A 22,877-nucleotide genomic window follows, 5' to 3' on the forward strand; every position below is an offset into this window, starting at 1 on the left:
AAAGATGGAGCTTTGTTGCTGAAGACGCCATCAATATTGGAAAGATTCAATTCTTCAAACGAAAAATTTGGATTTACTCTTTTTACCTTATGTATTCGTTTATTTCAGATAGTGGGCGAAATAGGTGTGAAGGGGATCACTGGTTACTCCTAGGCCAGACCTAGTTTTCCCTAATTTTGTCCGGTTTTTCTCGTATTTTTCCTTATCTTTCACCCGGCTAATAGATCCTCAATCCTCTATCCTCATTCAAAGTCAATCCTTCAACGAGTGTACCGGACCCTGTAATTTAGTGATTAACACAGCATTGAGCAATAACGTCTAGTGCTGTCCTCTTGTCCGCTGGCATTAATCTAAGTGGAATTAATTGGCGCAGCACGAGCACTTGATGCGATGAATGCATGAGATGTTAGCGCATTTTCCTGTTTTCTTATTCACTTATTGTTCGCCTAACACAACAGGAAGAGCTGCTTTTTTTTGGGGAAAAGCTTGGTAAAAACGGTGATTATCTTATTAGGAGAAGTGACAAAATACCCTTATCAATCAACGGTTACCGGGAGAAAATCAGGAGGAATCTTTCTTGCCATCTTCTGCATCAAATATTGAATGATCTCATGAATCGCTTATGATTTTGTACGCAAGACTTCCTAATCCTCTTTAATGTCAACATAAATTTGATTGCAGAATGTCCGAACCGCAACTATGGCCTGGCGCCGTGGATGTTTGGCAGTTTCATGCTCCTCTCGCTCCAGGAGCATTTCCAGTACATGGAGCTGCACTGCCGCTTAATGATTCCTCTACAGGTCTTGTTAAACTTGAGAAGGCAGATCCAATCGAGGTAATTCACTTATGTTAGTGAGGTGATCGTTTCGCCAGCCAACCATGTATGGCAACAAATAAACTCATGATATGGCTATATCTTTCGGCTGACACTCAACCAAGACTATTTTTTAGAGAGCGCTCAGATAACTCTCTAATCTATCACATTTTATTGCGCGGCGTTCGGAAACCAGTTCGGCACGACGACGAGCCGCTGATATCACTACATCTCTCGTGCTTATTCACTAATCAACATCTTTTGAGCAGATACCCTAACATTTCGGATATGAGCAATTCCCATGGAGCCGTATTGAGAGAGGATTCACTGCTTTATACGACACATTTTGTGCTCACCTCAAATCAATGCGTAAACTACAGTATGAAGTAGGGCCGATAGGGCGTGGTGTGAACGTCTGATTGGACGCAGTGCCATCGTTGTGGGCGGAGTCACGGGCAGCGGGCCGCGCGCGCTGCCTGTGCGGCTATTGCGAAGCGCTCGCGGAAACATCGTCAGAGAGCTGTCACCTCATATTCATCTGTATTTACAAGAAGCGAAGGCCCTAGGCGCCACGTAACGCAACGGCTAAGACGTCGTCACCGGCCCGTCGTCATCCGTCAAGTCCCGCTCCTTTGCCGGCGAGTTCAAATCCCCGCCCCATCCTGGTCGTCGTGTGTGCCCGTTAGGCATGGCCCACAGGGTACATATACAAAAATATTTCTTTCTTTCTTTTTTTTTCAAATTTACTGCTTGTCGTTACGGATTTGAAATATCATCGTTATATATGCGGTTATTTATTGCGCTGTCTGTGGGTCGACTCTCGTCTCTCTCTCGCAGTCATTCGCAGAGACGCTCGGATTCCCGCATTGAATTGTTATCCTTTTCGCTATATTTTAAGATATGTGTCAGAGAAGACAGCTCAATAGGCTATAACTTTGATGACCGCACACTGCTGCGTGCTTGCTACACATCGTTTCTCTCATTTCTCACCTCTCTATTGCTTCAATACTCTTTAGTTAAGCGTTTCACGATTAAAACATGCTAAATTGATGTACTAGAATGTTATTTTCTTGTACACTCGTTTAAACCGCGCTAATCGCTATTACGGACCCTGAAAATCAATCCTAAAAAGTGTGGTATGAATTTCTTTTAGTCCTATAAAGTGTTCCATCTCGCTGAAACATCCACAAATCCCCCCATTCACCTTTGGAAATTGGATCGATGCGATTAAAACGATAAATACAGATTGCGCAGACTAAATGTCTCTGTTAGGGAATAGGGAAAGGACACATTTCTACGTTCGTTACGTTCAATATTTGAAAACAATACGATTTCAGTACGGCGATGGCTACGGACCACCAGCACCACCGCCAGGCGATGGATCCTATCCGGTACCGACGGATCCAACGGGAAACATGGGTCCATACTATAATAATATGTACCAGCTAGGTGGACCAATGTCCACAAGCGATCAGATGATGCATCCTCATCTTGATGAGCAAGTGAAGCGTGACAAGGCGGCTATTCATTCGTAAGACATCTATACATATACACATATACATACTCTTTCGGCTTCATATTCATAACAAAGCGTTTCTCTCGAGGGGGCGCCTTCACTTTGTTTGCACTCTTTGTGCAACTCAAAGACTTGTGAGGTTTTTTTCCCTTAAAGATTTTCACTTGAGATATTACAGACACCCACTTTTTCCACTGCTTACTGTGTTATTCGAAAAATGTGAGCTAGCAACCTCTACACCACGTGAACAAAATCGTGATGGAACATCTACAAGTGATGTGTGTTCATCAAGTTCCTTTAAAGAAGACCTTGCTGAATTTGCAAAAACTGTGAGTTGTTCTAGAATATTCGATAAAGACGTGAACAAGTACTGAGTCTGTCATCTTAGGTGAAAATGGAGAACACGTTTTATGTGCCTAACAGAGAGCTCGACAATCTTATGCTTCAGTCCATCCAAATGCTTCGTTTCCATTTATTGGAGCTTGAAAAGGTGAGAAATCGTAAATAGGCTGAAGGTGATTTGAAAAAATATTTTTCATTGAATTTCTACGGACTCCATGATTTCCTTCCATGTTTCTTTCTTCCTTCTTTTTAAGAATTTCTGATAATTTCAAATTTTTCCAGTTTCCAAATTTATTTCAATAACTTTGCACAAATTTGGAGTTTTACTGGATTTCTGGAAACGTGGTTTTGTCCTTGAAGTAAAGACATGCGTGTGTTATGAGATAAAACAGATTATACGGTTATTCGAGGGTATATGCCATAGGAAGAGCAACCAGGAGCTTTTGAATACGTTCGGATGATTTGATTCTCCACTAAAATCCTAAGAATCGATTTTAGTTTCACGTTATGAGAAATAATCCTTAATCTTATTAAGAAAATTATGAAAAGAAATAATTTTTGATAAATTTACATCTTTTAAACAAACTCAGCTGCTCAACTCGTACGTGAATCGCAAGAAGTCAATTTTCTCTAAAAAAAATTTTCCTACATCTCCTTTATGGACATCCATTGGCAACTTCTCATCTCTTTCATGGATTAGAGATTACCTCTGATGTTCTATTTTCAATATCTGTCCGAAGAAGATTTTTTCCTTCTGTCCCTAACGTACCTGCTCGTGAAAATGTCGCGAATAAAGTGAATAAGTAACGATGATAGGCTTCCGTTCAGCTCTAGACACCGTAAATTTATTAATTTATCCCTTAAAATTTTCGTTTAATTGCAATTAAATTGCTTAATTTAATAGTAAATTGAACTTTTCTAGGATATATTCTTTTCCCCGTTGGAACTAACCATTACTTCGCAAACATTTGAAATGTGGTGTTCGCGCTTCTGATATGATTCGTCTTAGTACCATCCATTCTTAGTTTTATGCACTCCAGGAGTGCATTTGCACTTTCATCTCAACTTTCGTGACTCCTATTAGATGAAGATTCGTTTATCAGTTTGCCGTTATCATGTCGTGTTGTCTCAAAAGTGAAGTTTCGTTGGGGTTTTTTTTTCTCTTTAGGGTCTAACCGCCCTTCCACATTGCTCATGGGGAACGATGTTCGTTCTTTTTTCTACTCGTCTCATTCGACTTCATTCAATGAAAACGCATTTCTCCTCTTTTTATTTTATGCGATTTCTCCTTCTATCCCCCATTGCGAACTCTGCGGGACGTCTGACATCGTTTTGCTGTTCCGACCGATTTTCAAGGAAACACCGACGTTAGAATGTACTGGATTCAATCGATTTTTGTTTCCTGGACGCGGTTACGTGTCCACCAAAGCAAGCGCGTTTTTAAATTTGTTGTAGATGAATTTACCACATAAATAATTGTGCAACACATAACACTTTGTCACTATAACGGCGTTGTTGATGGTCTATCGATCTGTGTCCGGGGCGGCGTGAAACTTTTGATGGAACGACTTGAACGTGACGTGGTGGTGGTGGCGTCAGCGACGGCAGCGGCGAAGCGTACGGAACGTGCGACAAGCGGATTTGTCTTCATCTTCTCCTAACACACATACACACACAGATACATTGACAGATTTTATTGATCTAGTATCAAAATCATGTAGACAAATGTTTTTATTTGTAATGGATGCACTTGTCATTCACTTGAAGAGGAACGATCATTTCTAATGAGAAGTGAAAATCATTTCAGTCATCCTGGAAGAAAAAAATGTGATATTTCAGCTTTACTAAGAAATCTTTGTCCGTTTCGACACATGATCGATTCTCATCAATAATGTACTTGTCTAAATATTTAAAAATCACCGCCGTGTCAAATCGTTTCAAATAGTCCCGCTCTCACTGAGTGCTAATAGGAACAAATGTTGCCATCATCTTGTGGCTCAGGTGAAGTACGTTGGAAGTGACAGCTGCTTGGAAGTTTTTCCGGATAGATTTTTCGCGTTCCCTGTCCTCATTAATCTAAAATTACGCTTTTTCGGAATTCAAGGTGTTCATCGTATATCTCAAAAATTCATGTTGTACCTCTGGAAAGAAATGTCTTGTTTTGCTCGAACAATTACCTTTGGGGAAGATTTTAGTAATCCCACACTAGTTCTCCATTGTCTATTACTATCCAGGTCATATTCTTCGCGGGAACCACGATACAAAATATATATAATTAAACAATTAATAACGCATTATGATTAGTTTCATATATTTTTGACCCTCTAGCCATCCCATGTTTTTTTTCCTCAATTCTCTACCATTCTTCTCTTGAATGAATTCAATATTTTACCACTAATACTCAACACTGAACCATCAAGGAGATCATAATAATTTTCTTTGCAGGTCCACGAGCTTTGCGATAATTTTTGTAATCGATACGTGACTTGTTTGAAAGGAAAAATGCCTATGGATATAGTTGGCGATGAACGAGCATCCTCCTCTCAACCGCCAATGTCACCCGGCTCAACGGCTCAATCAGCTAGTCCAAATATGGGTACACCAATGAGGTTTGTGGATATTCTACGATTATCCAAGAGGAAGAGGATATAACTCTCGTTTTTTTTCCAGCCATTTTCAACCTCCCTACGAGCCACAAACAGTTCCCTTGCCGGAGAATAATCGGTCGTTGCAGAATTCTATTGAGGTGATTATTAGTGCACTAATCGAGACTACGTTACAGTGTTCAAAAAGTCTTCCAGTCCAGTCACAATGAATGCTGGATTTAAAGTAGAAGAAGAAGAAGAAGAAGAAAACATCTGTTGTGCGACATTGTGCACGCCTGACATATGACTGTGGTGGCGCTGATTTATAAGCGCTAGTACCGCCTTCACCATCATCATAGAGACTAGCAGGAATAGAGAAGTGTGCCTAGCTTACAAAGATGATGATGGAGATGATTCAAGTCAAGGGATTGACATTCATTCATTCATTCATTCATTCATTCATTCACTCATCGATAACAGCCAATCCCACTTGCACTTTCAACAATTTCACACAAACCCACAACCTCCATCAAATTCCTCAACGATGAGACCACGAACGAACGACATACAACCACCACCGCCACCACCATCATCATCACCACCACCACCACCATGCACAACACCTGACGCCTAGCAGTTACCCTCGATTTGAGGAGGTTAGCGTCGGCGCTGGCGGGTGCAAGCACACATCGATCGCGATTGTGTGATTGAATGGAAGGGGAAGTTCGTAGAGGGGTGGGGGGATGCGGGGGGGGGGGGGAATGATGCGTTCTGATTGAAGGGATTTTTCTTTGTACTTACAAAATATTCAAAAACATATATGTATTCTATTTCTCTACAAACGTTGATAACGCCCTTTAGTGTAGTAGCTTTTCTGGAGCTATCTGCTGGGAGTTTTCTCCGTGGATATGGGAATATTTCAAACATATATGTATTTTATTTCTTGACAAAATTAAAATAAAATACTAGATTAATTTCCGTAATTATTTATTGTTGATCAAGCGCTATATAAATAAATATAAGAAAAATTTATTAGAACTATTCCATTTCGCTAATTCATCCTGTATATGACCATACAAGTATTAAACATCCTCTGATGGAGAAAAAAAATCATTTTATGTAACAGAGTCAATGCAAGAACGTTTGTATTTTCCCGGAATATCCTTGAAATACATTCTAAATAGATTATAAATTACATTTTTTTGCTGTTTGGAAATTTTTCTAATACATTTTCTTTTTGTTTCAGGAATTTTTTCCCTTTTTTTGCTCCAAAACATATCGAACAGAGTTTACAGACATTAAAAATTGGAATATCTGAGACTTTTTCCATATTTTTGTTCTTGTTGTGTAATAAAAAAACAATTGCACTATAATCTCTTGTTAAAATTATGTTTATAGCGTCCATTTCATTTCAAAATTTTTCTGCCATACTTCAAAATTTGTATCTCCTTCGCTAACACAACATGACGCTTCAAATAGCGGTTGTTGTCAATCTTACGTGTCTGCACCCTATAATTTGGAGTCATTTTCCAGGAAGGCCGGGGGAAAGAGTCCGCTAATGCGTTCGCCACGCGCCCCCCACGTATCATCTTTCCTTGAAACCTTCCCTGGTCAAGTATATAGCTAATCTTATGCTAATTTTTCTCTTTGCGGGAAATCACGGGCGCCATCATTGAACAGCGCAGGTTTTGACGAACATCGTACGGCATTCTTTTGTGTGTTCGGGGAATGAGGGATTTTTGACATTGTAGCCATCTTATGGATAAGTATTGGCAAGTATTTCAATGCTAAACCTGCCCTAATAACAGCTTCTTAGGTTTTCATGGATTCTTATGGATAGGGATGATTTAAAGTACGAAAAAATAATAACACAAAATAATAGCAGAAATAATAATCGGTTCAGATAACGATAAATCAAGTCTCGTGAATCATAGCAATACAAAGATAAGATCACAAACACTTGCTCTTTTATTGATTGATCCTTAGTCGTAAGTAGTTTACCTTAGTCCTTGTAACGCTAGCGTTAGTTAATACATCAAACATACGTATTCATATTGATTGGTATTGATTCCATATCATGGAGTATTACAAAGCAACAGCTTATTCTAAGCGTCTCAATATCACCCTTTTATAGCTTTTATACTTCAGAATCCTTCAGAATCCTTACTTCAGAAATGAAAAATCCAGAAATCGTTTTTGGTGCTTCCATTAGGAATTTTAGAATATGTAGTTCACGTTGTATTTAGCAATCAGCGCGTTCTTTACATCTTAATTGAAATTCGATATAAAAAAAAGATGAAAATCCTGGATAGATGGCCTACAGTAACGGCCTACTGTAGCACAAGCTCATTATAAAATTTTTTGAGCTCTAATTTTTCCTTTGTACATAGTTTGAAGATATAAAATCAGTAAGTAAAACTATTCTCTGGCAGCATTTAATCTCAGGTTAAGTAGGAAAAACTTTTTGATCGCCAATCTGTTGGGAATGGATAATATGTATAAGCTAAATCGTTGCAGTAAATAGTAAATAGTAAGTAAATAAAGTGAATAGCAGTAAATAAGTAAATAAGGGTTAAATAATTCGAAATCAACGTTTCATCCAAGAAGATGAAGGTTTCGATTGTATCGAGGATCGTGCTAAGATTTGTGGCTTAGGTATGTACTAAGGTTAACACGATGCACTTTACGGGCAAGACTCTTCTCCTCTATAAAATCAGCATTTACCGCAATTTCTGTTCCATGCTATCTGTAGTTTAACCTACCTTTTTGTTTGTTTACATTTTTGCAATTTAATCAAATTCAAAACAGTTTGCTGGTACCACTCTGAGTATTGAAATCATTCTGAAATCTGAAATTCAAAACATTTTAAACACACTCAACGGCATTTTCTAATAACAACCTGTTGCTGTTACCATTCCCGGCTTTTTCTTCTGGACATGAAATGTAGCCTTTTTAGGTCTCTTTGGATTCCCCAGATTAGTAAATACACACCTAGAACATGCTACAGTACACTCCTTTCGTTTTGAAACAACTACTAATTGCAGATATCTTTTTGTATAAAATGCGTATATCATAAAAACTGGAAAAAAAGACGAATAGAACGATTGTGTATGAATGTATGAACGTATGAGAGCTAAATTATTGATCCTGGCCTAAGGATTCCGACAACTAGAACTACAGATCTCACATCCAATAGAGGATTTATTTCCGGGCACCTACAGTATCCGTGTGTGTGTGTGTGTGGAGAGAGAGGTGCTTTTGTTTTATTGTTGTCGCAACCGTCCCCTCTCCTCGCACCGTTTTGTTTGTATATTGGGGCGCGAAATTTGCGCACACCCACCCTTCGTCGTGCTACCGTAGCACTTCTTTTCCACTTTGACGCCATGGACTTCATTTGCTATGAACTTGCTGAGGTAATAATATGAATTCGATTAATTTTACATTAATTTCACGTGTGATTACTGTATAAACCGTAACTTTTGTGAATTAATATTTCAGCAGCAGCAAATAATTTAAGTTTGCGTGCTCCTCCACATTATCACCAATATTTAATATCATTTATTACTTTATAAAATTGCTACTCGACTTAAATAAGCTTGAGCTGAAGCCAATCCATCGAAATGATCGAGAAGAGTATATTATGGAACATGTTCCTTTCTGAGGAAGTATTGATTGATTTTTTTCCTGTCCAGCATTGAACAGTTATCTCTATATCAGCTCTCGAATGAAACGAAATAGAGGTCTCGGATCTCTTGAAGGGACGCGAATCGATTCCATGCATTGCTTATCGCGTTACTAGTTTTTCTCGACCACTGGCCTGGAACGCGTTCAGCACGAGTTGCTGTTCGAGTTCCCCCCACCCCCGTTTCCGTACTTTTGATCCAGGACTGGTTTTCTGGATGCTTCTGAGCATTTGGAACACAAAGGCGGATTATAACAGCAATAAAATTTGAGCAAATGGGCACAGACGTTAACGATTGCGAACTTTCAACAGTACTTTTTAGATAAATTAGATTTTTAGTGCTGAACTATACCAAATCTCTTCTTTTTCGGATTTTAATCAAAATTCACTTTTTCAGGGACCATCAATGGGCTATCCACTACCTTCTCAACCAGGCCACCCTTTAGCGATGGGCGGGACGTCACCCACGGCGGCTGGAACGTCCCAAACCCTGCCCATGCAAGCCGTCAATAGCCCTAGCAGGTGGAGAAAGATGGAAACTTAACACTTATCTTTGCATCCAACTTCATAAAGTACAACGAAAAGGAGGAAAGGAGGATCATCATATTTTTTTCTCTTTCCAGTTCGACGTGTCTCCGGAATGATGTCACGCCGCAATCTGGTGATACACCCGTACAGCAAGTAGCTAATAATGGGAACCCTCCAAGCCTTGATTCGATCTCGGAAGCTGGTAAGTAGATCGAAAAAATGCTTGCAAAACTTTCCTAAACTAAACTAACCTTGCATAGACGTTACATATTTCGTCTTCGGTATATTTCAACGCAATTTTTTCAGTCCCGCCTGTCCGCTTGTTTCTCTATCCTCATACTTTTTTTTAACGATGCTTCTTTCCCTCTTTTAACCATCATTTCTTTTTCCTTTACTGCTTTTCATCACAATCATTCTATTCGTGTTGTTGTTGTTAGAATTTTGTGGATATTCCCTGGGAAATCACCTAGCAACCGGTAACCTTTGTTTAACGTAGTTGCATAGTAGACGACCACTGAGGTCACTGAGGTAAAATTTCTTTTTAGTCCGATAAAGGCCTACGGGAAAATCTCATTTGTACTCAAGTGAGATTTACTGATCATGTCCCTTCAATATGGGTGTTGTCATCACAATATCGATCAATTTCAACTTTTGTAGATCTATTTTAGATGCTAACTTGGAGACAGCGTTCGGGAAAATTTTTGATTTTGAGCTCACCGCAGGCGTAGGTACATAGACTTCGCAACGTAGTTTGCAGGACAAGAATAGGTATCTGAGGAAGGAAATTTCCTCGTCGAGTTTAGGTATCATAAGCCTCAGAGGTACAGGAATGCTCATTTTAACTAACAAGGCAACTACTTGCACCCATTGGATCGACGAAGTTAAAACTGCTCGATTACAGGTGAAATTGCCTTATAAAAGAACTCTCCGTTGTTTGGAGGGTTTCTGACGCATCCGATTCTTAGAATCGTAGACATTTTGCCTGCAAACTACTTCCGGAAACCAATATATTAGTGAAAAAGGTGGAAGAAAGCTTTTTCCTAACCTTGAGAAATACTTCCTAGTTTACCTTGGGAAATTCTTAATAGTTTGAGGAATTCACATCCACATCTCCCTGGTTATTGGGCTGACATGAGCTAGAGTTTAGGTACGGCTCTACCCCTTAATTCCCCTAATTCTTCCATTGTCCATGTGTCCATAGCACTGTCAGGTCATATAGTGTAAGTTCGTCTGTTGCATGTCTGTCCCGTTCCTTTCGTTCTTGCACCTTGCATGCTGAGTCGGCGTCGTCCTAGGAGCACTATTCTCCTTGAAGCCAGCTGGCATGGTCTTTCGGCTAGGCTCACAATAACAGTTATGAGTGTGTCGTGTGTATCGCAGATTTTACGCTTGAATGCGTTTGTCTAATGAGCTTTCAATGTTGTCCGTCGACGGCTTTCAGAGCTTTGTATGTCTACGGCTGCCGGCAGTGGTTGCGGTGGTCTTATGGATGAATGTCTACAACATCCACCAGGTCTACTTATGGACTGTACCGGCTACGCCGGCCCATCGAATCAACATCGTGGTGGTGGTGGCGGTGGCGGCGGCGGATATGAGATATATGGTGGTGGCAACGATTACTGCCAACAGGTTGTTGTATATTCACAACATCCATCAGATCCACCTCAGGCAGGTCGTGATACGCCGCTTCGAGGTGGCAAGGCTGCCACCGCTCAGTCGAAAAAACGAGGGATCTTCCCGAAACCGGCCACGAACATTCTTCGAGCTTGGCTTTTCCAGCATCTAACGGTAACTTATCATTGCTTCCTTTAACGCTTTTGTCATCTAACTTGGCTGCGCCTGACGCCTGGCTGCGATTGACGTGGTTCATTTATGTTTTTTTTTTGTGTGTTGCACTTTTTTGTTCATTCACAATATGTTCGACAAGCAATTTAGTGTCTTTATGTTCGCCAGCACCGTCTCATCGTTCTTTCTTATCTTCACATAACTCTAACAATTTTTTAAAATTTCTTTTGACAATCTATGACGTCACATAGCAAGCGGATCTGCGCGGGACACATCACTACGGATTGTTTCCCCCCGGTGTCAACGGCGAATTTGTAGGCGATGAACTCTTGTCATTGTGCGGTTCGAACGAAGATGGTCGCGAAAGCGTGCTGAGCGACGGCCAGAACGGATCCATAAACGGGCACAAACGCAAAGTCCCGAAAGTTTTCTCGAAAGAAGCGATCACAAAGTTTCGCGCATGGCTATTTCAAAATCTTACGGTATGTTTCAAATAATCGAATCGCTCCTATTGATCTCTGCTGGATTTCTTTTCCAATTCCGTGAATTATTTATGAAGGCGCTCTAAGTCCTCGCATCATATTACGCAGGTCATTCGTTCATGTTATCAAAATAATTATCGAATTAATTAGCTAAAGTAATTACACCTGGAATAATATCACTTATTTTTTGAAAAAAATATCGCCTATTTTTTCTTGCTGGCCCTTTAATCTCTGGAATTGATACATCGGACGACTTCATACACACAGGATGCTTAGTGAATTATTCGTTTTGAAGTCGTAGTCAATGAGTACACTTATTCGTCCCAGAAGGTTACTGTAATAGCGTTTTTGTGTCGCCGGGAAGTCGTTACGTGACGATTCGCTAATAACTGCACGCGAGACAGGAAATTGGCGTGTGCAGATTTCCAGGCGGAGTATCCAAGAATGGGTTGTGGTATACGGTAGTCGTCGTAAACGTGTGTTGTAAGCGTTCTTCTAAACAAGTAATGAATTCTGTGCGAAATGTTTTTTTTTCTTCAGCGAAATGATGAGAAGACTCGTATTGATCCCATTTTTTTTTGTTGCTGAACATTTTTGGACAATTAGTTACGTTTAAACTTCGGCGATTTCTTCTTCACAATGTCACAGATACAGTAAGCTTTTTTGAGCATGTTGTCGGTAAACGACGACTGCACATCGGCGAACGAACATATCACACTCATTCCACCACCTACCGTGTCACAGCGAGAGAAAAAAAAAACTCTCGACGAATTATGTAGAGATGTGTAACAATATCTTACACAAAGAGGTCAACTTATGGCACGTGCGTTCCTCGACGCTACCGATGTACGACGACGAAATAATAGCTACGACGCTCTCGTCAACATTTGTTTCGAATTTGACCGCTGTTTCAAATTGAACGTGTGCTGTCAAAGGGACCATTTAAGGGATCTTCAGGATTTTGTAACAAAATCCTATTGCCCTTGTTTTCCCTCAAGATATTCAGAGAAGAACAACATTTTGTTAAGTAGTTGTTGTTAAAGGAAAAAGTGGAAAAAAATGTAGAAACTAAAGAGAAAATGGGCCTAACGAAGTGAATATCGAGAAGAAAACGAATAGAGTGATGAGTTTTTCAAGGAACCCCTTTGTAAGGAACTCCCAGTGATCTACTACGTTGCCTTCCACGGTTGTTGAAGTAATAAATTAGTCTGGTAGTTCTAAAAAATTGCAAGACGTTCCATTTCGTATTGGGTTGTATCTCCATGTCGGCTTCTGGATTTGAATAGCTTTCTATAGCTGATTTAGTAGTTTACGCACGAATGCATACATTTATTTGAACGTTCGGGTACAGAATATATGGGAGAAAAATTGAAATCAGAGTACAGAAGGGACGGGAGTCCTACGATAATTTCTTGTCATCTTCAAACTGAGTTTTTTTTTCAAGATATTTTGAGGAATAGGTACATAAATTATACACTCCCTAAAGTTGCTGAGTAATTTCTGTGCTTGTTTTTTTTTCCTCAGCGGATATTACTTTTTTTTTCTTTTAAGGACTTCTTCAAGATATTCAAACTTTTTTTGTAACCATTAGTTGTAAGAAATAACTTAGGTCACTTCCTTTTTATTCGTTTGATCAAAGGAAAAGAAAGTGCAAGTCACAACTATTTAACTCGATCTATTATTTATGATATGCTAGATATTCCACAAATGAGGTCACACACATATAATCCGCGCTTTATTAGCTCTTTGAGCTCTTTCTTTAAGTACAAATAAAAGTACTTTTGGATTATATGTGATTTTTAGCATAGATAAAGAAGATTAATGAAAATTTGAAAGAAAAATTTGAAGCAACATTCGTAACTACGCAAATAGAAACCTTTATTCGAATTTTTGTTATCCTTGCTTGAAAAATTCAGGAATGAAAAACTCAGAGTAGAGAGTTTTCTCGTCGGGAGGCATTTTTTTTGTAAAGATTTTTTTGATTTTATTAAAATTCTATAAATTCTGCGTCAATCGCATGCTATCGGGCTGAAGGCGAGCGAATTCGAGCTCTACGCGTCAGAACGGCGGCGAGTAAACGTCTGCCTCGGCTGACTACGATGGTAGTCGTCAGGCAGGCAGTCAGGCAGTGGCACTCAACGTCAAGTTCATTATTCTCGATAAATTGGCAATCGCTTTCGTTGGCCGACGTTTCCATTTCTCATGAGCGACAGCGCGAAAATTATCGCGCGTCATTTTGACAGCGGCATGCGAGATGTGAAATCACATCGTGTCACGATGACTGACTCCTTCATTTGTCTTCGCTCGCTTGCTTGCTCGTTCCCTCTCCCTCCATCCCTATTTTCCTCGTATATTCAATGTGGATTTTTTTTTCAGCATCCATATCCATCAGAAGAACAGAAAAAACAACTGGCGAATGACACGGGTCTGACTATTCTACAGGTCAATAACTGGTGAGTCTTCTGAGTTCTATTTTAAAAAAATTGGACTCGCTTTCTGAATTCTTCTTCTCATATCCTCCTCTCTTTTAGTAGTGGAGCTATTGAGTCACTTGAAAGTTATGATATCCTCTCATGGAATTCGAATTTTGAGATTTTCCCCTTCGGAATACTTCGGAATATCGTATTTTCCTGGCAGTATCTTGCCAATATTACAGTTGTGGTTGATTTTCGATACTGTTTCTTCATAGATTTCTTCGGATAGGAAGGAGAAAAATGGAAGAATTTAGCTACAAATCCAGAATTCACCATGGAAAACGTGCGTCACGCAGTTTTTGGTAGATCATAAAAGTTCAACCAAGAATCTCAGGCTTTCTCATACACCTTTTCTGAGAGATACGCGCTCCTTCCTCATCAGCGCCTCGTCAACGTCAATCGCTACCCCAGCTAGAGCTGTCTGTCTGTTTGCTGTCTTTGCGGCGGCCTCTTTTTTTTGATGTTGTCAAAAATTACTCAATATTACCTTATCACAAATATAACCGGTTAAAAATTAAGATGATGATTGACATTCGGGGATTCGCGGTGAAATCTCATTCACCACGGTAATGTGATGCTGTGTGCCAGTAGCGTAGGGAAGTGATGCCGTATGGTGCGTTATCGTACGAGATAATGGGCGATGATCTCACATTTAAGTACGCATGACCTAACGTGAATATGATGCGCTAAAGTGAATAATTACTGTAAAATTATATGCATATGTGTCTGGGGGGAAATGTGGCTAACGTAGTTTATAGTCCAGGAGGGATCCACGAAAAATTATCGCTGCTAGAATGAAGGAGAATGAAGGAAAATCCGCGAGATAGTACATAATTCCCTTGTTTGGGATGGTTACTGGGTGGAAAGCCAGTTTTTTCTTAGGCATATGAGTTTAAGGAAATGTGACTAGTAGTTTACAGTCCAGAAGGGATCCACGAAATATTATCGCCAAGAGAATGAAGGAAAATTTCAGCGCGGGTACATAATTGCGGTGCTTACGTGGGTTACTGGGTGAAAAGCCAGTTTTTTTTTCTTCCATCATGGTTCTATAGCGGGTTTCTGACTGCTGCTATCGCTGCTGCTGCTGCTGCTGCTGTTGTTGTTGTTCTGACCGATTTTGTCTACAGTCTGCATTTGAGCGAGGGTTAATTACAGCATGTTCAAACTACCTTTGTTCTCTTTTCAAATGTGTCCTCTGAAAAGGCACTAAGTGACGTTCGCGTGCCGCTCGTCACACGGCGTCGATTACCGTCTCCTTAAGGGGACAATCCTTAAGGAGACACGCGAGCGGATAGTGGTCGATGTAAGGGGGTTGGCGGACGAAATTGAATCGTCTCCTTTTCAAAATATATGGAAATAGATCCCGACATGATTTTCACTTCTAATCGATATGGGTTGAAGATGTTTTTCAACGTTTAATAGATCATTTTAACTTATACAATGTTTACTTTGACAAGATTTAGTTCTGAAAAAAAAAATCCGCTAAAATTTTGACATCGTTCTAATCTAATCATAGTCAACAAGTTGTTTACTTATTTATTCACATACATCAATGGTGCATCAGAAAAGAAGAAAAAAAGAAAAGGAGAAACACTCTGTCTAGGTCAAAAAATTTTACAAAAATTGTCACCAAATTTATCGTCAGTGAAACCTGGCACTGTCCTCTTCCATGGCGGATAAAATGTCGAAAAGTATGAGTAAACTAACTAAAAATAAACTAAGCAGCTAAAAATAAACTTAAAGGATAAAGTTTAAAGTTTCTGGCGTTAATCAATCCGCTTGGGATGCGCCCCCACGTTCACTTCAATTCAGAAAAATAAACTTAACTAACCAAAAATAAACTGAGCTGAACGTAGCCTCATAGTTTATAAATGAGAAAAAAAGCCAACTTTTGGAAGGAGTATAAGTCTCCCGGTGACGACGAAGTCGGATCTTGGTGGTTGGGTACCCGTCCATCCAGAAAAAAAGCATTTACATGATTTAAACTCAAGATTTTCGTATTTTTTTTGATTACTACGTTCGTAAAACTCAAAACTCTCCATTCCTACGCGGTTCGGCCTCACCGTCAAATTCATTTCCTAAATCGTTCCTCAAAAAACTTCAGTTCATTTCTATGTACATATTTGCAAGCTAAAATCAACGTTTCCTCTCACTTACGCGGTTTTTGCAGTTCCGTTGATTAATGTTAAATATTACAATAATCAATTAATTTTGAATATTTACGATTCTTCACAGAAACTGGATTTGCAATTGGGGGCAAAACCGAAAAAAAAGAAAGCGTTCAGTCGCTTTTGAAGTTAATACGTTGTTCTGATGAGGAATTTTCTTTGATTTTCTTTCAATAATTGTTCCATTTTGCCATTTTGTTAACGGGCTGGACATCAATAACGGCTCAACTCTATACTTATTCATTTAATTTTGTTTTGATGAAGAATGTGTGATTCTACAAAAGTTCAAAAGTGATGGTTTCAACATTTTGTTCACCGTACATTGCAACATCAACTATTCGATTATTCTATTAGTGGTTCAGTAACATATTTCGAGACACTACGACGAATGCGTAATGAATTCGCAATGGATTGTGTAGTTGTGGGCTGCTGCTTACGGCGGGCGGACGCTGGCGCACGTCCGCAAAAGCAAACCACCGGTCCGTAATTGACGGCGCACGTCGTTCATGTTGGTCCGAAATGGGGCTGTAAATAGTCGTTTGATTTACTCATTCTTCTCATTTTCTCCCTCGACTACTGAAGGGACCGATGTACTTCGGAAGCGGAAGCGTTTGGATTGAAAAATCAATAAACACTCTCACCATTAGCCTATTTTTCCAGGCATAGCCACTTTGAGGTGGAATAGTTGTGATTTGAACAAATCGGATCCCTTTTTTCCAGTGAATCGTCCAAATCTGTGCCTAGATGTTCTTCCGAATTGTGGTGTGATTTGAAAGATAGCCGGGAACCCCCTCGGGGGGATAAATGAACGCTTCATCGTTTCTCCCCTTCTCCCACCCGATGGCTATTTGCTCCACCATTAAATTGATAAGATGGCCGTAGTTAAGTCAAGTGCTTCGCCTCCGCCTCCTTACTGCGGTTCGCGCCATGAACCACCACCATCACATTTCGCGAATCGGAGTATCCATTACTACAATTTCGACGAAGGGGAACAAATCCATCTGAGTATGGGATTGAGTTGTATCAAGCCATGAATGAGGCAGCTAACATTCACTTCTATAAATTTTTTCGTCGAGTTCAGATATTTTGCGGATTTTTTTTTCTGCTCGTAGCCAGTTTACATTTCGACTATGGTGAAACATAGTGAAATGTTCTCTGTAATTTTTCAGGATTTTCACTCACAGTCCTTAAAAAAACTTTCTCAGATGGAAATCCTAAAGAAATTTTTGAACACTGCGCGATATAAAACACTTCGAAACACGAAACTCATTCTTATCTATTTCCTATTCAATTTTAATTCATTTTTTTTAAATAAATAAATTTTATTTTAATATAAATTTTTCGAATGTATTTTGAAGAGCAATTTGAAGAGCATTAGCCATTAAAACATTTTTTACGGAGCAATAGTATACTGAATTGTTTTTTTTAAGCTTCAGAGCAGGAAAAGAGAGAGTTCTCCCTTTTTTGCCTCGTGGAAGTTGAGGGACATAGCAGCGGTACCTCTAACAGATTAATTGGCACTAATCACCGAGGTTTATTAGCATCAACAAGTCTATAATAATATTAATACTATGAAATACGATATTGTGTTAATCTGACACAGCAATCGCTGCATCAATCGGCAACAGTGCCGGCCGTGGCGCGTTCCCTCGTCGATTACCGTAACCGCGGGCCTTGAAGATGAAATAGCTTGCCGCGAGAGGGGTAGCAGGAGCTATAGGATGGAAATGTGTATGGGTTCGTGAGAGGCACGCAGACATTGAAAGTCAGGCAGCCTTGGCAGTGATGGATGACGGCAGCTGGCCGCGCTGACAACACTGAGAGAGCAACGACAGAGACATGAGTCGAAATGATACCCCCAGCATCGAGCAAGTGGGGGACTAACGTGTACGTAACGTTTGATATGAAATCAGAATTGAAACGGGGATCCGCGAAGGAGGTGGGGGAGAAGGAAGTTCATACTTTTCCATCGGATAGCGTACGATTTACGTCATCCCGGCTAAGCTCATCGTAGATAATGCTTGAGATGAGCGTGACGATCTTGATTAATGGCCAAGTTTCGGGGCCCCCGTCTCGCTGGGGCTCGATTTCTCCCTCTCTATTTCTCAACCACGTTCAACCCGTTGTTTGAATGATAGAGTGTGGGGGGGTTTGCATTTGATTACGTGATTGAAATCGTTGTCATCCGACGGGGGCCCGGCATTGATGTGTGTTTGAATTCTGGCAGCGCCTGACAAGTGCGCAACCATCGATGTCAATGTTGTTGAAGGATTATGTGTCAGAACATTCGGAAAAGATTTATTTGATGTTGTTAGAAGTGGTAGATTTCATCAATTACCATCGATTCGAACCAAGTATAACTTATATAACTAATCAAATAGCATCATGCACTTAGTAAAAGTATTTATTAATGGTAAAAGTGCAAAAGACTTTTGCCTTTCTCCATTAGTCGCCAAAAACTTCTTACGTTTTTCCACAATGTAACGTCTTTTCTTCGTTTACCTCGTTCGTTTTCGTTTTTTTTTTTCTTCTGCTAGGCTGACACTTTTTTCTTTTTGCTAAATACCTCACTCTTTTGTTCATGTAACAAACTAGGATCCAATTTTAAATACTGTACGAGAAGAGCTTTGTGTGGAAATGTTAGGCTAGATTAATTATTCTAAATAAGTCCTAAGTAAATCCTAATGATCCTAAAATAATAAAGGATTGAAAGCCCCTTGGCCCTAAAAAAAATGCCTTCATCCAGTCTAGGTCTTAAAAAACAGTTTAGGATCGATCACTACGAAGATATTCCGGAGATATTTGAAAAAATCTGATCTTTTGTCCCCTTAAATTCTCTGAAAACGAAAGGAATCTGTACTGAATATGTAGTTTGATGAGAGGTTAGTCGGAAAACGAATTAATGCTAATATTATTAATCATAGTCAGAATCATCATTTTAATCATAATATAAAAATATAATAATAATAATAATATAGTTAAGTTTAATAACTTAGTATAAAATAACTTAGTACACAATAACTTATAATAATAATGATAATAATAGCAATAAATATAAGATAACTTAGTGCAAATATGTAAAAGTATATTAGTATAAATGGTATAGTAAGTATAAAAGTATTACTATTAGTATAAATATAATATATAACAGAATGATTAAGTCATAGTAATATTAATCATTCTATTCATTTATCGACAATTTTAAACTATTATTTTATTTATTTTATTCTATTTTTACAATTTTATCGTTCATTAAAATTTATTGCATACGATATTACTGGAGAAGTAAGTGTTCTGAGTGTTGCTAACCCTTAGCACCATTACTTGATCGTAAAGCACTATTTACGATGCTTACGACGCCAACTTGTTGCGCGTATGGTTGCGTTGATGCTGATATCGCAACATTCAGTTTACGATTTCCGCGCCCCGCGTAGTAAGTCGTCATAAACGCGATTTACGTCCGATTTGTGGGGTGTAGGATCGGGAAGAAGTGAGTGAGCGTTTCCGAGATGTTATCGCGTACGTAATCGCTACGCGATCAGCACTAAACGATGTGCTTCAACGTTAAAAATTCACACTCTATGTACCTCGACTCTATTCAATAGAGTTCATAGTTTGCAAAATTTGAATGACAACGGATTTTTGCACTTATTGCTGTGTGTGAAGAGCCTCACGAAAAAAAAAAACAAGGACAACTGCGATGAATCCATAGCGCAGAGGCAAAAAACCGAAAGAAAAAACTGAAGAAAATTCCAAATTTTCATACGATTGACCTTTATTACGTTTATTTATTTTATTATTTATTTTACATTCCCGGTTATTTTCACTGAACCAGACAAACACATCCGAGGGAAAAATTTTAACTTGAAAAAATTTATTCAGAAAAAACGGCGTAAAATAAGAGGTTCTTCAACAGCGTAGCTTCAGTGTATGAAGTAAAATATTGGTAAACAAGAATATTGTTCACCTTTTTCAGAAATTTAATTTATACTTTAACGCTTATTTTTTTAAGTGAGGCGCGATTATAGTTTCTTCACTTCTATGACTAGAGATTTCCTCCTTCCTTCACTATTCCTCTTCTTCTTTTTCTTCCTCTTATTCTCAAAAAAAAAGAATACGGTAGTTTTCTCAAACTATTTATTCATTTAAGGTTCATCAATGCACGGCGACGCATCGTGCAGCCGATGATAGATCAAAGTAATCGTGCTGGAAGAGCACCAGCAGTTAGTGTATTCAAAAATCGGCGACGTAATAGAAGCGATCAAAGTCCTGGACCTAGCCCAGGTACGTTCTGAAATTTTGATGCTTTGTAAATTTATCGTAAGAGTCTGCACAAATAACATGGTGTTGACAAACAAAAATTTCGACATTTAATCCTCGAATTCACCAAAAAAAAATACGTCAAGCATGATAATGTCGTTGAAAGCAGCGTCACAGATGGAAATGAACAGTCTTTCAACGTGTTGTCTAAAAAATCGCTGTTTTGCAGGATATGATTCCCTACTCGTTGGAATTTCTGAAATCCACGAGGAAAAAATTGAAACTAAAAATACGAGACTAATCGATAGAAGCTGGAGATGATTACATGTGTTTACATTACCTGTTAAACATATTTACAAGATGTTTACTTTGTTCCGAAAAATTTGAGGAGATAATTACAAAATCAAGCAAACACTGGATATTTTTTCGTGGCAAAATACTAGTCCTCCCAGACTGAACACCGTTACTCGTTTTGAAATCACCTCAAAAGTTTACGTAACGGGAGATGAAGGGTCTCGCAACGTATTTCTGTAAGGCAACGGTGTACAAGCATTAAGGAAAAAGTGCTTGTAAATTAAAACTGGAAAAATTAATTTTTCTTAACCACTGAAAACCCCTACATGGAAAATAAAGATCAGTTATTAACAGGAAAACAGCTAAAGCATTATGATCGTTTATCTTAGGCAGCTGAGTTGTTTTTAAATAACTTTTTTTTCTGGTAAATCATGGTGCATTCTCTAGGGTTTTTTTTCCATGTGAAATTTTTTTTAGAAGGAATCATAGGATTTAATTTCACTCACCCTTGTTTTTGAGCATATTAAAAGAAGCACTTTGAGAGTTGTGAGAATTGTAGGCGTTGATAGGATACCGTTTCTTATATAGTCTGATCAAAACGAACTCACATACGGTGTGGTTGCGTAAGCGGTTGCGTACGTGCGCGGTAGAGACTTAGACGGCTCCGACGAGGCTGTGGAGTCGCGCGAAGGTCCCACAGCGCCATTTCGAGCGCAGTTGCTTACGCAATCTGACCACAAATCAAATAATTTTAATCTAACTGTACTTTAATTGCGCTTAAACTTGCAGAAGACATGATGGGATGGCAGAGAATGTTGAAGAGATGTAATGTACTCCTAATATTTCCATCTTATTCTTCTTTTTGTTTTTTTTTTCTTAAAAAATCTCTAAAATTAAAAATTAATCAAATAGAAATTAAATTAGTTGAATCCAAACTCTTCAAAATTTTTCTCCAAATCTAAATCTCAAAAATAGCAAGTAGTTGTACGGTTCGCATTTCAAAACATAATTATACTTATACGAAAGTCTTCTTTCATTTAATTCTATCATTCAAAGATCTTGGTGCTGGTTATTCACCTGACACTGCTGCTGTCACTATGCCTGTAGCGTATCCTGGAGCAGAGATCTACAATATGCAACGGACAATGTTCCCAACGACACCGTATAGTGCATTTCCAAATCCGTAAGTTTCTTTTAGCCAAGTTTATAAAATGTAAATTTATAAAATGCAGCAATTGAGAGAAACATTCGAAAGTTATTTCCCAAACGTACCTTAAAATGTTAATTTTTCTGGATTCGTATGGGCCCGCCTGGAAGTTGTGGAATTTCACTTTTTCGAGAAGGTCCCTCAATCGAATACACTTTATGATAATGATTTTGTTCCGCTACGAACCGCCTTTCGTTGCTGAAATGATCCTCGATTTTTTTCTTCAAATAAATCCTCAGCGCGTTTAAATCGAGTAGGTCAAAATCCCACCGATCAGACAAACATCACATGAGAAACGCATGATCATATACTACACACACCGTTTCAGAGCAATGGCGAATCCATTTATGCCTCAAATGGGAATGATGGGTTTCCCATCCGCTGGTGCTGCTCCATGGATGGATCCAAGTTTATTGTCCTCAACACATGGTATGGAGGGTTGAACAGAATTCTTTCAACAACAACAACATCAACAACATTGCCTTCGGATTCATATTCGGTTGGAATGTTTGGGGAATAGTACAGAAGAAAAGAAAAAAAGCAAGCCTAAAAGCCCTACGGCAGTATTTTTGCGTAGCTTAGTGATGTCTTTCTGATAATTTTTTCGTTCGTTCGTTCGTTCCTTTATCTCTACTTTTTTCCTATACTTGGTTTCGCTTCTATGACATATATTATATGTGAGTATACGTTACGCTCACCTTCTCAATATGTCTGCTCAGTTCTCATCGATCTAATGAAAA

General features: G+C 38.9%; 1 protein-coding gene across 4 annotated transcripts; it reads left to right on the top strand.

Annotated features, from left to right (window-relative positions):
• Positions 1 to 682: 682 nt before the first annotated feature.
• Positions 683 to 22,580, top strand: RB195_012899 (uncharacterized protein; the record flags this gene model as incomplete). Of its 4 annotated transcripts, XM_064202488.1 has the most annotated exons (15): positions 683 to 835; positions 1,437 to 1,514; positions 2,152 to 2,345; positions 2,509 to 2,659; positions 2,719 to 2,820; positions 5,118 to 5,281; positions 5,343 to 5,418; positions 9,337 to 9,461; positions 9,563 to 9,669; positions 10,909 to 11,255; positions 11,504 to 11,734; positions 14,111 to 14,187; positions 20,527 to 20,660; positions 21,987 to 22,113; positions 22,466 to 22,580. In XM_064202488.1, 15 exons carry the CDS (start codon positions 683 to 685, stop codon positions 22,578 to 22,580), a joined length of 2,181 nt encoding a protein of 726 aa, XP_064058366.1. The 4 variants fall into 4 exon arrangements, with proteins under 4 accessions (XP_064058366.1, XP_064058367.1, XP_064058369.1 ...); XM_064202487.1 differs by lacking the exon at positions 11,504 to 11,734; XM_064202485.1 differs by lacking the exon at positions 1,437 to 1,514 and having other exon boundaries at positions 10,909 to 11,139; positions 11,571 to 11,734.
• Positions 22,581 to 22,877: the final 297 nt, after the last annotated feature.

The sequence above is a fragment of the Necator americanus genome, chromosome V (assembly GCF_031761385.1).
Source record: "Necator americanus strain Aroian chromosome V, whole genome shotgun sequence".
NCBI lineage: Eukaryota > Metazoa > Nematoda > Chromadorea > Rhabditida > Ancylostomatidae > Necator > Necator americanus.